General features: G+C 40.3%; 1 protein-coding gene, 1 long non-coding RNA gene and 1 other non-coding gene across 3 annotated transcripts in view; 2 read left to right on the top strand and 1 right to left on the bottom strand.

The window, feature by feature from the left end:
* Window positions 1–3,834: 3,834 nt before the first annotated feature.
* The window catches only part of FEZ1 (fasciculation and elongation protein zeta 1), a 38,906-nt gene continuing 21,698 nt past the window's right edge, over window positions 3,835–21,042 (top strand). Inside the window, exons 1-2 of the mRNA XM_040483443.1 lie at window positions 3,835–4,215; window positions 11,090–11,189. Of these exons, the coding sequence (XP_040339377.1) occupies window positions 3,905–4,215; window positions 11,090–11,189 (411 nt within the window). The 5' untranslated portion in view covers window positions 3,835–3,904. The remainder of the gene's footprint in view (window positions 4,216–11,089; window positions 11,190–21,042) is intronic.
* On the top strand, window positions 11,196–14,059 carry LOC121035594 (uncharacterized). Its single transcript, XR_005792980.1, has 2 exons — window positions 11,196–11,764; window positions 12,010–14,059. It is a non-coding gene; the product is annotated as an uncharacterized LOC121035594 (long non-coding RNA).
* TRNAL-UAA (transfer RNA leucine (anticodon UAA)) lies at window positions 20,229–20,301 on the bottom strand. Its single transcript has one exon. It is a non-coding gene; the product is annotated as a tRNA-Leu (tRNA).

Here is a 21,042-nt window from a genome sequence, read left to right as displayed (position 1 = left end):
GTGGGAAACTGCCGTGGATCAGTGGAGGGCAGATTTTAGGGATGAGGTGTGGTGAGGAGATAGAAATCAACTGATCTATGGGGCAGGTAATAGGAAGAAGGGGGAGATGGAATGGGGCCTCGGTGCAGGTGCAGAGGCCCAGCAGGGGGAGGCATGGTGAATTCTCTACTGCTCCCCCTCCACTCTGCTCAGCTCAGCAAAGCAGGGAGTGAAAATTTGTACTGCAGCCCCAAGCTGCAGCTAGTGCATCGTTATGCTGCAAAGGAGAGGCTTGTGTGTTTCCTACAGGGTCTCTGTTAAGCTCAGAGCCTTTTTTTCTCTTCCAAATTACACCATCTATTGGGAGCCAAAATAAATGCAATAGATTATAGGACATAATCAAACTATATTCCTGCACTCTGTTCTAAGATAAGAGAAAAAGACAAGGTGACCTTTCGGTGGTTCCCTTTTTCTGCCACTCTTCATGTATTTTTAAAAAATTGATTTTGGAAGTATAGAGAAAGAGGATAAGCAATCAATTGTATTACCCCTTGCTTTTAAGGGGGGAGGCCTCTAGGATGAGCTGTGAATGAAGACATGGGCGGGCGAGCCAGGATGCAAGGGTAGGACATTTCAGTGGGGGTGCAAAGGCACCCCACCAAGAGAGAAGAGCAAAAGAAAGTGAGCTAAAGGAAGGAGACAAAGGGCACAGGTTCAAGAAAGGCTGCCAGCCCCAACCCAGAGACCCCTCCTTGAGCCAGGCTCTCACGGCCTCTGCCATAGTCTGGGGTCTTTGTACAAATACCCGGTTCAGTCTGGGTATTGAGTGATATCCAATTCCCAGTGCAGGCTTTCAGTTTTGGTTTCATCTCCAGGTGGTCATTCATGCAGAGCTTCTTGGCTCTTGGGAAGTGAGTTGATGAAAAGAAAGCTGGCTATATTATGGATTGTTCAAATGGCCACATTTCTGAACTCTAGAGCTGTGATATCCCGTTCTTTTAGCATCATCTGGGTGAATCCATTTTCTAGAGGCTGCCTGGGCTGAGCATAGGTGCTTTGAGCATAACCTTCCTGTTGACAACACCCAAAACTCAATCTTTGTCTTAGATGCTGATTGGATTGCCCTTTTGTTGCTGGTTAATAATATAGTTTGTGCCATTTCGAATTAGTATCCCATTGGTATCACCTATTCATTCTGGCTCCCCCTTCTCTCCTAGGAGAAGAGTACAAGTCTAAAGGAAGTGTAAATATCTCTAACATCATGTCTTTCTGAAATGGGGCCAGTGATCCAAGAAGCTTTCACCAAATAAATTGAAAATAGCAGGGGTACCTTAGTAAAAAAAGGTGATAAATTTTATTCAGCAGTTCTCCCATTTTTTCAGCTTTTAAAGCATTGCACATATACTATCATGGCTGGGGGATTTTTTTTTTTTTTTTTTTTTTTTTTACTTGAAACACCCTCCCCCTACATTTGCTGTGAAACTAAGTTATCCTCATTTTCCTAAAATCATTGACATTTATCAAACACTCCATATGCAATACATTGTGTTTAGCACTGCCAATGATTATTTTCATTACTCTGCAAAATAACCTTCAGCTTAAATACTGTTTTAAACCTCATTTTATGGATGAGGAAACCATGGCACAAAGAGGCTGATAAGTTGCCCAAAGTCTCATCGCTAGGAAGTGATAGGACCAGGATGGGAACCTGGAATCCAGGCTCTTAACCATCACAGAGTCCTGCTCTGGTCAACCCAAATCCCCCATCTGTAAAACCTTCCTTGCTCCCTACTGCACTCTGTGATCTTTTCTCAACTCCCTTTGGCACTCAGGGATGCTTAATCTTTTTTGTGCTATTGGCCCCTTTTGACAATGTAGAGAAATCTATGAGATTCTCCTTCAAATATGTTTTTAAGTGCATAAAATATAGTTATATTCAAAGAGCCCTTTAGGGGTCTGTAGACCCTAGGTGAAGAACGCCTGAGTGGCAATTAGTTATGTATTGCTTTATAGCTGTGCTGTCCACTCTGGTAGTCCCAAGCGACATGTGGCTAGTTCAAGTGGAAATGTACTGTGAATACACACTGGAGTTCAAAGAAGTAGTATGAAAAGAGAATGTAAAATGTTTCATTAATATTTTAAAATATAGATTATATATTGCAATGCAATCTTTTGGACATATTGGATTTAATAGAATACATTATTAAAATATATTATTACAATTAAGATTATCAATTACACTAATAAGTTATTAAAATTAACTTCCAGAGCTATTAGCTCTATACCAACACCTTCACTGTAACAAATGAGAAAATTGGAACCCATGATGCTTGTCACTCAGCCACACATTGGCAGGTAGGTCTGTTGGCTCTTGAGCATATGTTATTTCCAAGATGTCATAAGGTCCCAACATGTTGCCTTTGCACCCTGTAAATACTCAGAATATATTTTGATGTGATGCAACGGTAATTGGCTTCCTCCCAGTACAATCCTGGTAAGAGCTGTCTGAGTCCCCACCTGGCATGGCCTTTGCCTCACTTACTTAGAGTTTAAGTTTTATAGACAGAGATGGAGAATGGCACTTTCAGGGCAAAACCCATTATTTTTGCTGTCTGTTCAGTTCTCCTCGGTAGTGGTTCCAATTTAAGCATCTAACTGGATCAGAAATTACACAGACAGGAGAGAAAAGTTTGGTTGCCTTTCCGCATTACAGGGAAGAAAGTGGAGTATGTAGAGAAGGGCATGACAGACAGTAATGCTGTGCTGCCTAAAATTGGAAATGAAAAATGTATGTGGGGGACAGATGATCGTTTTTCAATGAACACACATTGATTGATTGCCTAGCCGCAGAGCAGTGTGTACAGGATGGAGCGATGCAGGATGTCCAGAGGACGTCTGTGCCCTCGAGGAATTTAAATTAAAATTGGGGAAGGGTTTGGATACACACACAGTTGGATAAATCACAGTGGAAGGCAGTGTCTGAAGAGGGCCTGGAGCTCAGGAAATGAAAGTAGGCCTGAATGTGCAGCTTTCCAGGATGTGGTGTCCAAGATGGTCATGGAGGCTGACCTTGGAGCACATGGGTAGTTGGGTCTATCTCTTTCAGGATAACCAGTCATTTAATCCATTCCTTTAGCCCCAGACATAAGCTCTGTATCTTGGAAAAGCTCAGGTGCTTGTTTTTGAGGGTAGTCATATCTAGGTCCATGCATCCCTATCCCAAACCCTTGGGGCCAGGCATTTTAGAAAGCAGTAATAGAGTGTGAATTCTGCATATCATTTCCTGGAGATTGGGGCAGCAATCAGTATAATTTAAAAAATTATTATTTCCGCAGCAAAACACACTCAATGGGATAAATTGAAACCATAAGCAATTTTATATTCATGTAGATTAGGTTTAGTTGCCAAGTGAGTATAGGTCAAGTTGGTTTTTGCCACCAAATAAGTTATGAAAGACTTCCGGTTTTCAGAGCACATGGTTAAGGATGTGGACTTATGGCAATAATAATAATAATTATTAATAACAATTATTATGATTATTATTATAAACAGAGAACATATGGGACAACAATGATGTTTATTATCTGCCAGCCACTGTTCTAATCACTTACCTGTATTTTTACTTCTTTCACCCTTAAGACAATCCCTTGAGGATTATTATTTCTGTCTCGAGAAGAATAAAGAGAGGCACAGAGAATTAAGTAACTTGCTAAGGTCAAGTGTATGATAGCGAGGAAGTACAGAAGTGACGGATGCCTGGAAAGTGGAGTCTTCCTTTTTCAGAGGGATACAGACTAATGGATTATGTGGTTATGGTTCCTCAGCAGAGGCGGCACAAAAGCCCGGTCCAAGCTCACATTACCTTGTTTGTTTCTCCTAGATCCACGAATCCTGAAAGTCACAGTTGTCCTATTGCTGTGAGAGAATGGAGGCTCCACTGGTGAGTTTGGATGAAGAGTTTGAGGACCTTCGACCCTGCTGCTCGGAGGACCGGGAGGAGAAACCACAGTGTTTCTATGGCTCATCTCCCCACCATCTAGAGGATCCCTCCCTCTCTGAGCTTGAGAATTTTTCTTCGGAAATAATCAGCTTCAAGTCCATGGAGGACCTCGTGAACGAATTTGATGAGAAGCTCAATGTCTGCTTCCGGAACTACAACGCCAAGACGGAGACCCTGGCTCCTGTGAAGAACCAATTCCAGATCCAGGAGGAGGAAGAGACCCTGCAGGATGAGGAGTAAGAAGTCTTAATTGCCCTCTGTTGCTTCAGACATGAGCCCTGTAGTCTGGGGCTCTTTGACATAGAACTCGTGTCTGTGGGTTCATGGCATATCACTTATGCTTTCATGTCAGTGGGGCAGGGCCCTGGTAATTGCTGACATTATTCTATGATGTCCCTTTACAGGGACCTGGAGAGTTTTCTAAAATTGAAATCTTAGAGGAATGAAGACTTTTTAGAAAATAGATTTTCTTAGGTACAAAATAGAATTTTAGGAGCATGATCCATTTTAGGGTCCATCTATCTTCTGTTTCTTTGTATCAGTAGTAATCCACCCAGATATTAGAAATAAGGATCAGAAAAGAAATTAATTAACTGTGACGGAGGAATCTGTCACTGGAACAATTTGCTTCAAGAAACACGAGAATTATGAAAATCTCCAAACTTAACAAATCCCCCCTCAGGACTGGAAAATCATCTACAAATGTTAAGATATATCCAAATAAGAAAGCATACAAATTGAACTGACAGCCCAGGGGATTACCTTGGGCCAAAATAAAGGTGATAATTAGGTGACATGGCTTTTGAGTATACAGATTCCCTGTGTCACTTACTAGTCCCCTTTTAGGGTCTTAACAGTAGTCAAGAAAAGGGATTTGAGAAAACTGCTGTTTGAGGAGGGACTAGAAAAAGAAGAGGATAATTTGTAACATAAATTAAAGAAGGGTGTTTTGGGCACTTAGTAAAAATAGGCCTGAATTCCCTGTAGAGATAAAATATGCATCAATTGTTCTTTCTTTCTTAAAAAGGTGAGTTGGGTTTTTTTTTTTTTTAATTAAAGCACAGGGACAGGACCCGTGGGCAGGAAGAGCTGCCCCTTGTGTTTGCATTTTATTTTATTTTATTTTATTTTATTTTATTTTATTTTATTTTATTTATTTTAAACATTTATTTATTATTAAGAGACAGAGAGAGACAGAGAATGAACATGGGAGAGGCAGAGAGAAGGGGAGACACAGTATCTGAAGCAGGTTTCAGGTTCTGAGCTGGCAGCACAGAGCCCGACGTGGGTCTCGAACTCACAAGCAGTGAGATCATGACCTGAGCCGAAGTTGGATGCTTAACCGACTGAGCCACCCAGGTGCCCCTATTGTTCTTTATTTTTAAAGTTTATTGATTTATTTTGAGAGACTGAGAGCGAGAGAGAGAGAGAGCGAGAGAGAGAATCCCAAGTAGGTTTTGCCCAATGAGGACACGGGCTTGAACTCAAGAGCCAAGAGCTGGACCCTTAACCAACTGAGCCACCCAGGCACCCCAAGCATCAATTGTTCTTATGGAATCACACAACAAATGTCAAGTGGTTATAATGGGACTTGGGAGAACTGGGCTTTTGGTTTCTCTTTTTATGAACTTGAGTGGCAAGAGTTGCCCATAAATAAGTGGGGTGAAAGGTGTGTCCCAGACAATTAAACCTGACCTGTTTGGGATATAGTTGCTCGCTTGATGACTCTGTGAGTATACAAGGACTCTGTGTCTGTCTTACTATTATATCCCCATGTCTAATACAGGGCTTGGTGTGTCATAAGTATTCAAATAATAGTTTTTGAATGGAATACTGAATGTCGAATGAATTGGGTGAACAATAATAGCTAGTTTTGTAGGTACAGGTAACGGATTTCCAGGTCCACACCATTTCCTTCTTTTCTTTTTAATTAATGTTAGCCTGAAGTCATGATCACAGAGAACATTTTACCCTGGTGACCAGTACTGTAACTGTGGGCTATGTGTTTTAATTCAATTTTAAGTTTCAAACTGATTTTTTCTTAAATTCTGAGCCCGTTATTAATTTGTTCAACTCCTGTAAGTCTAAAAAGAATGGCTCTGGGGCTTTATTATACAGAGTATTTTTTCACTATAGTTCATTGCACCAGGCAATGAACTAGAAATACAAAAGACTATGAATTATAATTTTCATACTCTCGCTAACTCACTGTGTGACCTTGGGCTAGTCACTTAACTTTAGTTGACTGCGTGGGTCCTCATCTTTGAAACCTCCAGAGCTCAATCTTGATGAAGCAGGGCTAAAGACTTGGAAAGAACCTAATTTCTTACCTCACCCAGGCTGTGCTCTGAAAATGACATTTTAAGATGCGTCCCATTCCTTTTGCTTCCAACAAATCATTCCTCCCCTATCTAAGCCCCCCTCTGCCTCATTAAGGATGAAGGCCCGGTGAGCAAGTTCTTACTCTCTTCTAGCACATTAGCAGAGGCCACTCAATGTTAATTACCATCACATGGGATTATTGGTCTCCTCACCCTGATTTTTCTGAGTTGCCTGCCTCATTGACTGCCTCAGCTAAAAGACCAAAGGTTGAATAGTTCCTTAGAGATAAAATACAATTTGGGGATAGTGTAGAGGGAGGAATCTGGGAAGAGAAAAATTAACACTGTGCTTTCAAGGTGGTCAATGTATTTAAACCTTTCCAACTTAAAAATCAGAGTTAAATTATACACGTTGTTTATAGATACCTATTCATATACTTCAACTGTAAAGTTATGATGAAGTAAGGGAAAAGATAATTTAATATCTAATCTGGTTGTGATTCTCCTGAGCATAGCTTGTAATAAACTTCCTTAGGTTTGCAAATTGGATGGATATTTCCTCCACAAATGAATTGAAAGTGTGTTGGGTGGGTTAGCAGGACATAATAAAAACATAAAACAAAAGCAGTGAACTTCTCGGTCAAACTAACCTCCTTCAAGAGAGCACAAATCATAAAGCAAATGTGGTCATTCCCTTTAGAGTTTGGATTTCTCTAGTCCTCCTTTGGAACTATTTTGCTAATAGGGAATTGGCTGAGACGTCAACTTCTCTCTGATTTATCAGGGAATGGAAGTATTAGGCATTACAAGAGAGTCAAATTTGAATAGATTTTTCCTGGTTTTAAATTTGGATACTCTTCCAGAATCTGCTCTTTGCATATGTGTGATCATCCTTCCTGTCTCATAAGAGATTGAACTTGGAGGCCAGAGCCTCTCTAGGGGACCGTTACAGAAGGGGAATGGACAATCCTCCACCACCTGCCTCACTGGGATTACAATCCGCCCTCTTACAGGCACCTGTAAGGTAAAGAGGGGCCAAACTTGTGAGAACAATCACTATTTGCTGTTCTGCAGATAGAATTATTGGGTGAAAGGTGCTAAAAGTAAGTCTACACAATAAATACATGGTGCGTAGTCAGCCATACTTGAAGGTGAAGTCAAGTAAATACCACACAACCAGGATATGGAAAGTGGATGGATAACCGTGATTTTGAGGAAAGTTAATTATCCTCTCAGAGGCTCAGTTTCCCCCTATGGAAGGCCAAGGTAGTATTGATTCTATTTCAGTGCTTGAAAGAATCTAAAAAGTTGTTCAAAGTCATTATGTGCTAATAATAGTTCCTAAGTCTTAGCAGCGAAAGTGTACTCGCGTGAACACACATCAAAATGTGGCTGTTGGTTTGATTGGACACGAGACACTGGATAAGGGCAGTAGCCAACCTGGAGGGGCTTAAGGGAAATGTTATCAAATTGGAATTCTAATAAGCCCTTTAGGCTAGCTGCCTACCATGTTGTCAAGAACAGAGGGGTGTGGAGGGGGGCAGGATTCATGTAACCTTGATGGCCACATGATGGCCAGTAGACCCAGATCTTTGTGTATGTGCGTCTTGTCACAACCCATTCTGTTGGGTGTGTTCACCCGGTGCCAGCTTCCCTTTACAAATCCCCAGCCCTGTGTGGCGAAAGATAGCTTAGTCAGTTCCATAGGCACCTGAGCCCAGGCTATAAAACAGCCATAAGAAAAGCCTTTTCTGTCACTATAGGGACTGAGAGAGCAAATTGAATCGCGGGTGCCGTGGCAGCAAAAGCCAGGAATTGAGGCGACCTGTTTAATCTTGGCTCTTTGATAACAGATATAGGAGATAACATTCAGAGTCTCCTTCCCCCAAGATAAGAGCGAGTGGCAGGACACTTCTCGGGGAAAGGATTTCACAGTCCACCTCAGGGTGACTATAAAAGGGAGTATGTTCATGCCCAAGGCCCCTGCTCAGGATAGAACAGATAGCCTCTCTGCGGGGGGTGGGGGAGCGTCGAGGAAGAAAAGCCCTTCCCATTCTCTTCCTCACAGAAAGCTTTGTGTTTTTCCCTCCCACCACCCGGTCTGCTCTGGCTGCCAGCCTGCCGCCAGTGTTCTGCCTTCGCCTTCCATTTAACCTTCACTGGGGCTGGAGAGATAGACAGGAAGCAGTCACGCACCCCGCTGCCCCTGCCATTCCTCCTTTTGTAGACTGATGAAAGCGCTATGTCCAAGAATAATGTAGTTAGAGATCTTTCACGCAGAGCTGGTTTCTGAATTGCTGTTCTAGCTTGTGATTGGGAACTTGGTATATTACTCTGATGCCCGTGCCCGAGCCAGTCACAAAATGATAAAGACTTGGGATAGTTTTGTGGTTAGGAATATAGGGCTCTGTAGCCGTATGGCCTGGTTACAAATCCCACCTCTGTCATTATTGGCTGTGTGACCTTAGACAAGTTAATTGACTTGTCTGTTTTAGGTTTTTTTTTTTTTTTTTTTTTTCCACCTTAGGATCTGCCTTACAGAGTTGTGAGGATTGAATGAATTAATTCACACAAAGGTTTAGAAGAGAGTACCTGACTTATAGTAAGTGGCCATTAAGTAGTGACTGCTAGGGTTAGTATTGGATAAAGAGTACTTCAGAAAAGAAGAAAATCTGGACAAAACAGGAAAGAATGAGGATGGCTCGAAAGCCCGAGGAGAAAATGGTGTAGGGAATTGTCATAAAAATCTAGAGTTAGAAGGTGAAATCCAGAGTATGTCAGCCAAGGCCCACACGAGAAAAACCGCCACTCCCTAAATAATTTGAGAGAGCCCCCCAGTTGTCATTTGAAGGACAGAAACAGTTTCAAGGTCATTGGAAAGTGTGCAGTTCATTAAAAGTCCCAGCTTCCAGCCAGCCTAGGAGAGACACAAAAGGCTCCCGCCTATTTTGGGCTTTGCTGAATTTTATTTTTCCAGGCACTTGCTGCAGGGACAAATCCGAAGGTCAGTGCTTGCATGCTTGTTGTTGATTCTTGCGGCAGAGAATGTAATGCAAGGAGGAGTCTGGCCTTCCCCCACTGGGTGTGGTGCTTGGAGTTTTGTCTTGGACGGAGCAAATCATCTTTGCCTCTTGGCTGTACAGTGCTACTGAGACTTGCATTTAGCATTAGGCTGGATTAATGAAGCTCTAATAGTGCCTGATGGAGATTGGATTATCACCCATGTTTAAGAAGCAGACTAAAATCCTGCTGAATGGATGTCTAATGAACACTTGATGAGTCCTCTCAAAGTGCTTGCTTGTAATTGCAGGAAAATAATGAGTCAGCGGATAACCCAAGCACTGCTATTAAATTGTGCTTTCTTGAGCTCCTTTAATGTGTTGCATCGCCGACTGTATGCTTTGTGCACTGGGAAAGTCTCCTTGCTCTATGCCCATGCATCATATATTATTCCCGATTTGACATATGCTAAGAGAACTCGCCTCTCCTAATGTCAGCTGTCTGTGCTCTTGTCCACCTTGCACTTACCTTTTCAGCGTCTCACACCGTATTCTGTCATGTTTTGAATTTGATCCACATATATACATATTTGCTTACTTTTAAATGGCTGCTTCTTCATGTGAGTCTGTCTAAATACAATTTACCTTCTTATACCTTGTTTGACATGCATAGGCACCTGAAGGATATTGCCTAGAGCCCTCATTTATCCTTAGCTAATATTAACTCAAGTGTCACTGGTTTCCATGGATGACATTATTTTAGGAACTTGGTTTACTGATTTACATTAATCTCTGGATGTTGACTCCTTTGTTTATTTTCCTGTGTGTGAGAGTTTGTGACTTTAGGATTTTCCCCCAACCCCTCCTTTTCTCCCCCCCAAAGAAATATTTCTGAAATAAGAGAATTAAATGACACAAATTATAGAAAAGTTTTTCTTATAATGTACATATCAGAACTTTTTAAAGCCATGTAATAAAGGGACCCCCCGTCTTCCCTCACTACAACCCAATTGTTAGAGGTGTATTGATCGGTTCCTTTCATACATTTGCCTTGCAGTGTCCATGATGGGGAAAGGGAACACTTACACTCTACTTTGCTGGAGCTGGGGGAGTATGCCACCACGGGCTCGCTAGAACATTTTGGGTAATTAGTAAGCGTTAACAGCATTGGCATTATCCCTTTAGTTACATTAGATGTCAGGGAGTTTAATTCTTGACCATTTAGATTGCAGGCCTCTGAAATTGAAATGCACCTAAACTCTATGGTGGCCCTGATCTCAAAGAGATTCAGCCAGAAGATCTGCCCAGATATCCATCTGTCGATTACCTACCTACCTACTTACATCACTATCTCCCTCTTTCCCCCTCTTTCTCTCTCACTCTTCTTTGCCCACAGAAAAGGAAAGGAAACATGGGCATTTCTCAGGTTCGTGAGTCATGAACCATTTGGTTGAGGGGCAGATTTATTTTCAGGGGCAATTTATTTATTGCCTGAGGTGGTTTGATCGTAGACTCTACCATTTGTGTCTCAATGGTGAGAAATTCCTCTCCTCTTAAGCGAACACCTTTGAAGCTGCAGTCCCTGACCAGGGCCCATTCTCTTGGCTCTTTCTCTCCTGGTAGTGCCTCTAATTCAGTTTTTAAGCTGCTTTGCTCTTGCATGCTGGAAGGCAGATGATCTCAGCCTGGCACACACAGAAGCCTCTCTCCTCCCCTGGCCCAGCTCTTCCTTCCTCCAGGCGGGGCCAGGCCACAGATGTGTGCTAATGAGAGCTTCTCTTTGTTTACAGGGTTTGGGATGCTCTGACAGACAATTACATCCCTTCACTCTCAGAAGACTGGAGGGACCCAAACATGGAGGCTCTGAATGGCAACAGCTCTGACACCGAGGTACCTCTCTGGGGCCCCTTACTTGATAAGGCTTGAGAAGATGTGGATTCCAGTTAGAAAAACATTCATTAATTCAACAGTCTTACCCATTAGGTAATGAAGCTCACCCATAGCTCCAAAACATTGCTGGTAAGACAGGAGTTACGGAGGAGGTGAAGAATTAGATGAGGGGACATCCAGTGTCTGTGAGGTGACTCGAATGGCCGTCTGTAAAAAGTATAAATGCAAATTACTCTGTTGTTGATCTGTGTACTGCAACATGCAAAACAAGGTGGTCTGAAGAGGAGGAGAGTGACTATCACAGGCTTCTCATGTTCAAATAATAATGGTTTAAAAAGAATCAGGTTTTCCTATCCAAAAGGAAGAGTTCAGCCTCACCAAAAACAAGATGGCAGGTGCTGATAGATTTGTGGCAAACTCAAAGCCTGGCTAATGGCTAGAGTTGGGGCCTAGACATTAGTGAGGTGGCCACTCAGTGGGGAGGGGCCAATGAGACGTTGATAGACTCGACCGAGAAGCCGTTCTTGTGGCTGAACCAGAGTCACATTCTGTGCTTACTGATGCCAAAGAAGAAGGTGGCCTAGGGGCGCCTGGGTGGCGCAGTCGGTTAAGCGTCCGACTTCAGCCAGGTCACGATCTCGCGGTCCGTGAGTTCGAGCCCCACGTCAGGCTCTGGGCTGATGGCTCGGAGCCTGGAGCCTGTTTCCAATTCTGTGTCTCCCTCTCTCTCTGCCCCTCCCCCGTTCATGCTCTGTCTCTCTCTGTCCCAAAAATAAATAAACGTTGAAAAAAAAAATTAAAAAAAAAAAAAAAGAAGAAGGTGGCCTAAGGGCTTCTGAATGAAGAGAATACTTATTTTTTTGTTGATCTGCATAGGCTATGGGGAGTGACCTTTCAGAAGATCCGAATGGCCCCTCCTAGCTGAATCTACATATAGGAAGGTAAAATTATTTAATGGCTTTGTCCACACTAAAAGCCAGTTTCTGCCTTGCTTGGTTTTCTAGTTTCAGCTATAAGGAAATTTGACGATTTCTTATCACGAAGGGCTGTCACAGCCCTGTTGGCTCAGCAAATGAGGGAAAGGAAGGTGGATCTAATCTTCATAGGTGCTCCAGAATTGAGTCCAAGTGAAAAAGCAAGAGAGAAATTTCTGCAGATCATTGCCCAAAATAGCACAGCAAAAAGATCAGCAGTTGCCTGATTGGTTGTAAAGGTGGCTGTATATCCTTCTTAACTCTTCGAATAATTAGCAATCCCGAAATCTCAAAACTTCAAGGTTTCATTGAGTGGGACAGGTAAAATGGTGACTTCAAGACTCGGAGATTTGATGCAAGCCTACTCATCGTGGCTATAGGAGGCTGTGTCTCAGTTCCTGTTTTGATTCCTGACTGCTCATTTTCTCTTGAAATGCTTATATGTATCCTTATCCCAAATGCAAAGGACAAGGAGGCAACCATGGACTAAATCTAGTTACTGAAATGAAATCAGGCCCATCACGGTGCAAAAGGCAGATTTCGCTTTGTCTCTTTGGCTCCCTTTCCAACTAATTTTGTGGATTAAGCCAAAGGATGTATAAGACCGCCTGCCCTTCACAAGGACTCTAATTTATCCTCGTTTGCAGATTTCCCTCAAGAGGGTTAATATTTCAGGGCAAATTGAATGGCCCTGAGAAGGATGATCTTGAGTTCCACTCCTTGTAGAATTTCTTCCATCTAACCCATGGGAAAATGACAGGGTAGCAGAAGTGGATGGATTAAGGCTGTTTTATTTCATCTCCTTTATTATCTGGATTCATTACAGTAGAAGCTCTTTTAACTGACCTCAGTTTAAATGATTTGCTAGATTAACCAGTGCTCTGTACTTTTATAAAAGAGCGACTGACCCAATGCCCTTGGCTTGCTGAATGCACACAGCTGGTAGGCTTCTTCTAGCAAGCCCTCCTAGCTCCTCTTCTACTTAAGTGGTTCATTGCCAAGAATCAGGTGTGTTTGTTCTTGAACGTCTTTATCCTTGTCCTTCTGACTATAAGTGATATAATCAGAATTATGGAAACTGTTGGATTGTGACAGCAAAGAGAATCACATTTTGCATTTGGAAGATCAAATAACACATGTACATGGCTTTAAGAGTCAGATAATACTTTAGAAATATTGTAAGACCTTAAAAACCACTTCAGCAGCTCCTGCCTTATCTTTTCCCTATTCCATAGAGCCAACCGCTTTTTTTTTTCACATTTATTTACTTATTTTGAGAGGGAGAGTGGGGGAAGGGCAGAAAGAGAGGAAGAGGGAGAATCCCAAGCAGGCCATGTGCTGTTGGCATGGGGCCCAACAAAGGGCTAAAACCCACAAAGAGTGAGCTTATGACCTGAGCCGAAACCAAGAGTCTGTCAGCCAACTGACTGAGCCACCCAGGTGCCCCGAGGCAACCACTTTGATTTCTTTGGCATATATCTCAAATTTCCTAAGTAATACATTTATATTGCTGTTTGATGATTAAAACAAACAGTTTTTGGCTGTTATCTATTAACTTTGCATGATGGAAGATAAGTTTAACTCTTTTACACCACTTCAAATACTCACACTTAGCTTTCTCATAGGATTGTCACCAATTTATATAGTGAAATCAATACTCAAAATATATACTGTTGTAACTATGTAAATACTATTTCTTACCGAATCATGTAGTGTTGTATAAAAATATTTCCTTTCTTGTACCACTTTTTGTTTAACCCGGAGTAAAGACTTGACTTTGTTTTTTGGTTTTTGTTTTGCTTAGTTTTCTGTATATCTATTTATCAATAGTTCAATCCCAAATGGAGTGAAATTTAAATCTCACAATATGGTTAAATAAATCAGATATTCTATCAATTCAGAATTTTTTTTTTTTTTTGTTTTTTGTTTGGTCTTGAAGCATCCAAATTAGTACTGTCGTCTTTCTGCTATGAACTAGTCTGGTTGTATTCTAGATCTGATGCCCAGCTGTTGTCCCTGGGACTTGCCTTCACCTTCATCCTGGGGATCCTTCCTGACTCTCTCCCTGCCTTCTGACTGCCATAGTTTTTTATCTTTCTGGGTTTATTTCCTTGTTTTGTGGGGAAAAAATCGGTATGTTCTGAGAAAGGGTACAGAAGAATATCTTTTTTAGAATATACGAGAATGTCTTTATTGTCCTGTCATGTACTTGGTTGAGAGTTTGACTTGATAGTTAATTTAGGTTGCAAAAAGTTTTTTTACTCAGAATTCTGAAGGCATTGTTCTCTTATCTTCCAGCTTTCACTTGCTGTTGAGAAGCCCTCAAATTCATTCTGATTCTCCTTCTTTTATATGTGACTAGCTTTCAGGATGTTCTTTTTTCTTTCTCATTTGAAATTTTCCAGTGATGTGCCTTGTAGTGTGTGCCCCCCCTCCCATTCATTCTACATTATACTTAGTGGGCCCTTTCAACCTGGACTAAATTGTGGCATGTTTTCTTGTGTTATTTCTCTGAAGATTAATTATTTCTGTTTTCTGCCTCTATTGAGATGATTACATGTGTAGTTTTATCCTTTATTATGTTAATATGATAAATTACATTAATTGATTCTCAAATATTAAGTCAACTTTGCATTCTTGAGATAAACCCAACTTGGTCATGGTGTATTATTCTTTTATTTCATTTCATTTTATGGTTTTCTTTTTTTCTCATAGCTTTACTGAAGGATGATTGGCATATGATAAATGGCACATATTAAAGTGTTCAATTTGATAAGTTTTGACATATGTATACATCTGTGAAACCATCATCACAATCAAGATACTGAACATTTCCGTTACTACTCTCTTTCACCCTCCAATCTCCAGGCAACCCATTTCTGTCACTATAGATTAATTTGCATTTTCTAGAATTTCCTATAAATGGAGTCATGCAGCATGCACTCTTTTTTGGGGGGGGGCCGGTCTGGCTTTTTTTTTAATGTTTATTTTTGAGAGAGAGAGACAGAGCACGAACGGGGGAGGGGCAGAGAGAGGGAGAGGGAGACACAGTATCTGAAACAGGCTCCAGGCTCCGAGCTGTCAGCACAGAGCCTGACGTGGGGCTCAAACTCAGGAACGGCGAGATCATGACCTAGGCTGAAGTCGGACACCCAACCGACTGAGCCACCCGGACGCCCCCTGGTTTGGCTTTTTAAGACTCAGTATAATTGTTTGGATAGTCATCCATTTTGTTGTTTGTATCAATGGTTCATTCTTTTTTATTGCAGAGGGATTCCATTATATAGATATACCATAATTTGCTTATTCATTCACCTGTTGATGGACGTTTAGGTTGTTTCCAGTTTTTGAATATTGCAAATAAAGCTGTTATGAACATTCTTGCCTAAGTCTTTTTGTGGACATATGTCTCTGTTTCTCTTGGGTAAAATAACCTATGAGTGGAACGTCGGGGTCATATGGTAAGTGTATGTTTTGCTTTTTAAGAAACTGTCAAACTGTTTTCCAGTTTGAGAGCTCCAGTTATTCAACATCCTCACCAACACTTGTTATAGATGGCCTTTTATTTTATTATTTTTATAATATTTATTTATTTATTTTTGAGAGAAAGAGCTACAGAGTGATGAGCATGTTTGCGAGTAGGGGAGGGTCAGAAAGAGACAGAGCCTTTTACATTTTAGACATTTGAGTAGGTATATGGAGTGTCTTATTTGGGTTAAATTTGAATTCCCTTAGTAACATATGATATGGAGCATCTTTTCATGTACTTATTTACCATCTGTGTATCTTCTTCAGTGAAGAGCGCATTTAAATCTTTTGCCCACTTTCTTAATGTGGTGTTTGTATTCTTTTTAAATAGTTATTATTCTTTTTTTAAAATTTTTAAATGTTTTTATTTATTTTTGAGAGAGGGAGACAGAGCATGAGTGGGGGGAGGAGCAGAGAGAGAGGGAGACACAGAATCCGAAATAGGCTCCAGGCTCTGAGCTGTCAGCACAGAGCCTGATGCGGGGCTTGAACTCACAAACCGCGAGATCATGACCTGAGCTGAAGTCAGACACTTACCGACTGAGCTACCCAGGCGCACCTAAATTGTTATTATTCTTTACATTAAAAGATAAAATGAGGCATACTAAATTTTTAAGAGTTTACTTGAGTAAGAATCAAATAGGACAGTGCCAAAGCTAAAGTGGTTAGGAGTGTTCCACCAACAGGAGCTACAGGAAAGACTTTTACATAGAAAAGGGAGAAGCAAAGAAGGAAGTTGATTAACTATAGCTTAAGTGGTTGTATTATTTGGGAAAGGCCAGTTGGCTGTTTGTGATTGGTTGTTCTTTGGTTTGAATTCTTAACCTTGAGGCATTAGAGACTTAGATTTTGGTTTGCTTAGTAGGCTTCTAAATCATTGAAACCACATCACTCTAATGGCCTCCTTGTTTAATTAATTTCACACATATATTCTAGACATAAGTCTTAAGTCCTATGTTTTGCAAATACCTTCTATTTGTCTATGCCTTTTAACTTTCTTAACCTTATCTTTTGAAGGTCAAATGTTTTTTAAATGTGATCAATCCCAATTTATTGATTTTTTTCTTTTATAGTTTGTGCTCTTTGTGTAGTATTTATTTATTTATAATTTTTTTAAATCTTTACTTATTATTTTGAGAGAGAGAGAGACAGACAGAGCACAAGTGGGGCAGGGGCAGAGAGAGAGCGAGACCCAGAATCCAAAGCAGGCTCCAGGCTGTCAGCTGAGCTGTCAGCACAGAGCCCGATGGGGGGCTCAAACTCCTGGACTGTGAGGTCATGACCTGAGCTGAAGTTGGATGCTTAACTGACTGAGCCACCCAGGCACCCCCTCTTGTGTAGTATTAAAGAAGTCACTGAGGTTTGTTCTTAAGTCTTCTGGAAGTCTTATAGTTTTAGCTCTTCTGTGGTTTATGATTCATTTCAAGTTAGCTTCTATATGTGGTGTGAGGTAAGGGTCAAAGTTGGTGTGTGTGTGTGTGTGTGTGTGTGTGTGTGTGTGTGTGTACGTGTATGGCTATCGAATTGTTCTGATACTACTTATTGGAAATACTGTTCTTTCCCTATTAAATTGTCTTGGCACCTATGTTGAAAATCAATTGACCATATATGTGTGGATCTATTTCTGAATTCTTTATTCTGTTTCATTGCTGTGTGTCTATGCCAATACCATGCCTGTATTCATTACTGTAGCTTTGTAATAAGTCTTGATATAAAGTAGGACAGCTGACCCTTGAACAACATGGGTTTGACCTGCGTGGGACCACTTACATATGGAGTTTATTTGGTAAATACAGTATAGTACTGTAAATGTGTTTTCTCTTCCTTATGATTTTCAATAACATTTTCTTCTCTCAAGCTTACTTTATTATAAAGATACAGTGTATAATACATATAACATACCAAATATATGTTAATCAACTGTCTATATTATCAGTAAGGCTTCCATCAACAGTAGGCTACTTGTAGTTAAGTTTGGAGGAGTCAAAAGTTACATGTAGATTATTACTGTGCAGGGCATTGGTACCCTTAACCCCTGCATTGTTCAAGGGTCAACTGTATAAGTCTTTCAACTTTGTTCTTTTTTTCCAAAGTTGTTTTGGGTATTTTATTTTATTTACTTTTTGTTTTTATATTTTGTAAAGTTTATTTATTTATTTTGAGGGAGGGAGGGCAGAGAGAGAGGGAGAGATAGGATCCCAAGCAGGCTTTGTGCTGTCAGTGAGGAACCTGATGCAGGGCTCGAACTCACAAACTGTGAGATCATGACCCGAGCTGAAATCAAGAGTCAGATTCTTCACCAACTGAGCCACCCAAGGGCCACTCTTCTGGCTATTTTAGGTCTTTTGCATTTCCATATAAATTGTGGAATCAGGTAATCAATTTCTATAACTTTGCTGAAAATTCAACTGTGATGGTGTGTTAAATCCATAGATCCATTTATGTAGGTAGATCAATTTATTATGTTAATGTGATGTATTACATCAATCGATTTTCAAATATTAAAGCAACCTTTCATTCTTAAGATAAACTCTGCTTAGTCATGATATAGTATCGATTTTACATAATGTGGGATTTGATTTGCTAATATTTTATTAAAGATTTTTGCATCTATGTTCACAAGGAATCTTTTTCTGTAATTTTCTTTTCTTGTAATGTCATAACTTGAATTGGGAATGTTTCTACTTTCTGAGTTTGTCTTAGACTGGTATTATCTCTTCCTTACATATTTGATAGACTACACCAGTGAAACCGTCTGGCCCAGGTGTTTTCTCTGTGGAAGATTTTTGGTTACACATTCAATTTCTTTAATAAATGTAGAGGGGACAGGGCGCCTGGATGGCTCAGTCAGCTGAGCGTTCAACTTCGGCTCAGGTCAGGATCTCACAGTTTGTGAGTTCGAGCCCCGCATCGGGCTCTGTGCTGACAGCTCAGAGCCTGGAGCCTGTTTCAGATTCTGTGTCTTCCTCTCTTTTCCCCTTCCCCACTCATGTTCTGTCTCTCTCTGTCTCTCAAAAATGAATAAACGTTAAAAAAATTAATTAAAAATAAATAAATAAATAAATAAATAAATAAATAAATAAATGTATGTAGAGGTGTTCAGATTTTCCATTTCTTCCCGAGCTGATTTTGGCAAATAGTGTTTTTCAAGGAATTTGTTCATTTAATCTAAATAATTGAATGTATTGACCACAAAGTTGTTTATGATATGTTCTTATTATTTAATGTCAGTAAAATCTATAGTGATGGTCCTCTTTTTATTTCTGATCTGCTAATTTGTGTTTTCTTTCTCCTTCTCTCCCTCTCCCTCCCATCCTCTCTCTTAAGTCTAATTATGGGTTTATCACTTTTGTTCATCTTTCCAGAACAGCACTTTTAGTTTTCTTTTCCTCTGTTGTTTGTTCATTTTCTCATTTGTTGATTTCTTTCCTTAACTTTATTATTTCCTTCCTTACACTGACTAGGGTTTTACTAAGCCCTGTAAGGTAGGAGCTTAGATCAGATTTTAAACTTTAAAAATAATTGTCTTAGTCCACTCGGGCTGCTATGACACAATACCACACACAGGATGGCTTATAAACAACAGAGATTTATTTCTCACAGTTAAGAAGGCTGGACATCCAGGGTGCCAGCATGATTAGGTTCCGGTAAAGGCCCTCTTCTGGCTTACAGACTGTCAATTTCTGGCTGTGTCCTTATTGGTACAAGGTATCTCAGGAGCTCTGTGGAGCCTCTTTTCTAGGGTACCAATCCCAGTCATGACGGCTCCACCCTCATGACCCAAGCAAATCCCTGAGTGCCCACCTTAAATACCATCACATTGAGCATTAAGATTTCAACATGTGAATTTGGGGAGGACACAAGCATTCAGATCAGCAATACCATGAGCATTTTAAAGTAATAAAATTTCCTTTCAGCATTGCTTTAACTGAATCCCACAGTTTTGATATGGCATGTTTTTGTTAACCTTCAGCTTATGGGTAATTTAGATGTATGTTGCTGAATTTCAAAATGTTTGGGGATTTTATAGTTATCATTTTGTCATTGATTTCTAATTTAGTTTTGGCAAGAACACAATCTGTACAAATTCAGTCTTTTAAAATATATTGGGATCGATATATGGCTCAGCATATGTTGTATCTTAGGAATGTACTACGTGCCATTGAAAAGAATGTATATTCTGTAATTGTTGGTTGCAATGTTCTATAAAGATCAACTAGATTAAGTTGGTTTAAGTGTTGTTGAATTCTTCTATTTCTTAACTGATTATTTTTCCTGTTTATCCACTACAATTTAGTTTTTGGTTTTAATTTTTATTATTGAAGTAAAATTGACATATAACATTAAATTAGTTCTTTTTTCAGGTACACAACATAGTGAGTTGACAATTCTGTACATTATGCAATGCTCACCATGATAAATGTGGTTATCATCTGTCACTATATAGTGTTATTACAATATTATGGACTATATTCCTTTCCTGTGCTTTTCATCTCCATGATTGATTGATCAATTGATTCATTTATTGTAAGCTCTATGCCCAACGTGGGGCTTGAACTCATGACCCCAAGATCTTAAGTCATATGCTCTACCAACTGAGCCAGCCAGGTGGCCCCCCCACCCCGATTTATCTGCTTTATAATCAGAAGTTTGTACCTCTTTAGCTATTTGCCCATTACCCCCACCACTCTTCCCTCTGGCAGCTATCAGTTTGTTCTCTGTATTTATGAGTGTTTCTATTTTTGGTTGTTTTGTCTTTCAGATTCCACATATAAGTGAAATCATGGTATTTGACTAACTCTGACTTATTTCACTTAGCATAATAACACTAGCTCCATCCATATTGTCACAAATGGCAAGACCTCATTCTTTTTCCTTAATGTTTTTTTTTTTTTTTTTTTGAGATGGACAGGGAGAGTGAGTGTGTGTGCACGTGTGTGAGTGCACAAGTAGGGCAGGGGCAGAGAGAGAGGGAGACAGAAGATCTGAAGCAGACTCTTCTGCACTGATAGAGCAGAGCCCGATTCGAGGCTTGAGCTCATGAACCACGAGATCGTGACCTGAGCTGAAGTCAGATGCTTAACTGACTGAGCCACCCAGGTGCCCCAAATTCTCATTCTTTTGTATGGCTAAGTAATATTCCATTGTATATATATACCAGATCTTCTTTATTCGTTCATCTATTGATGGACACAGGTTGCTTCCATATCTTGGCTATTGTAAATAATGCTACAATAAACATAGGGGTGCATATGTCTATTTGAATTAGTGTTTTAATTTTCTTTGGGTAAATACCTGCCAGTGTAATTACTGGATTATACGGTGTTTCTATCAGTCCTTTTACTTTTCAC

Source organism: Herpailurus yagouaroundi, unplaced genomic scaffold, assembly GCF_014898765.1.
Source record: "Herpailurus yagouaroundi ecotype Mexico unplaced genomic scaffold, PumYag 161, whole genome shotgun sequence".
NCBI lineage: Eukaryota > Metazoa > Chordata > Mammalia > Carnivora > Felidae > Herpailurus > Herpailurus yagouaroundi.
This window is presented reverse-complemented; position numbering and strand designations above follow the sequence as displayed.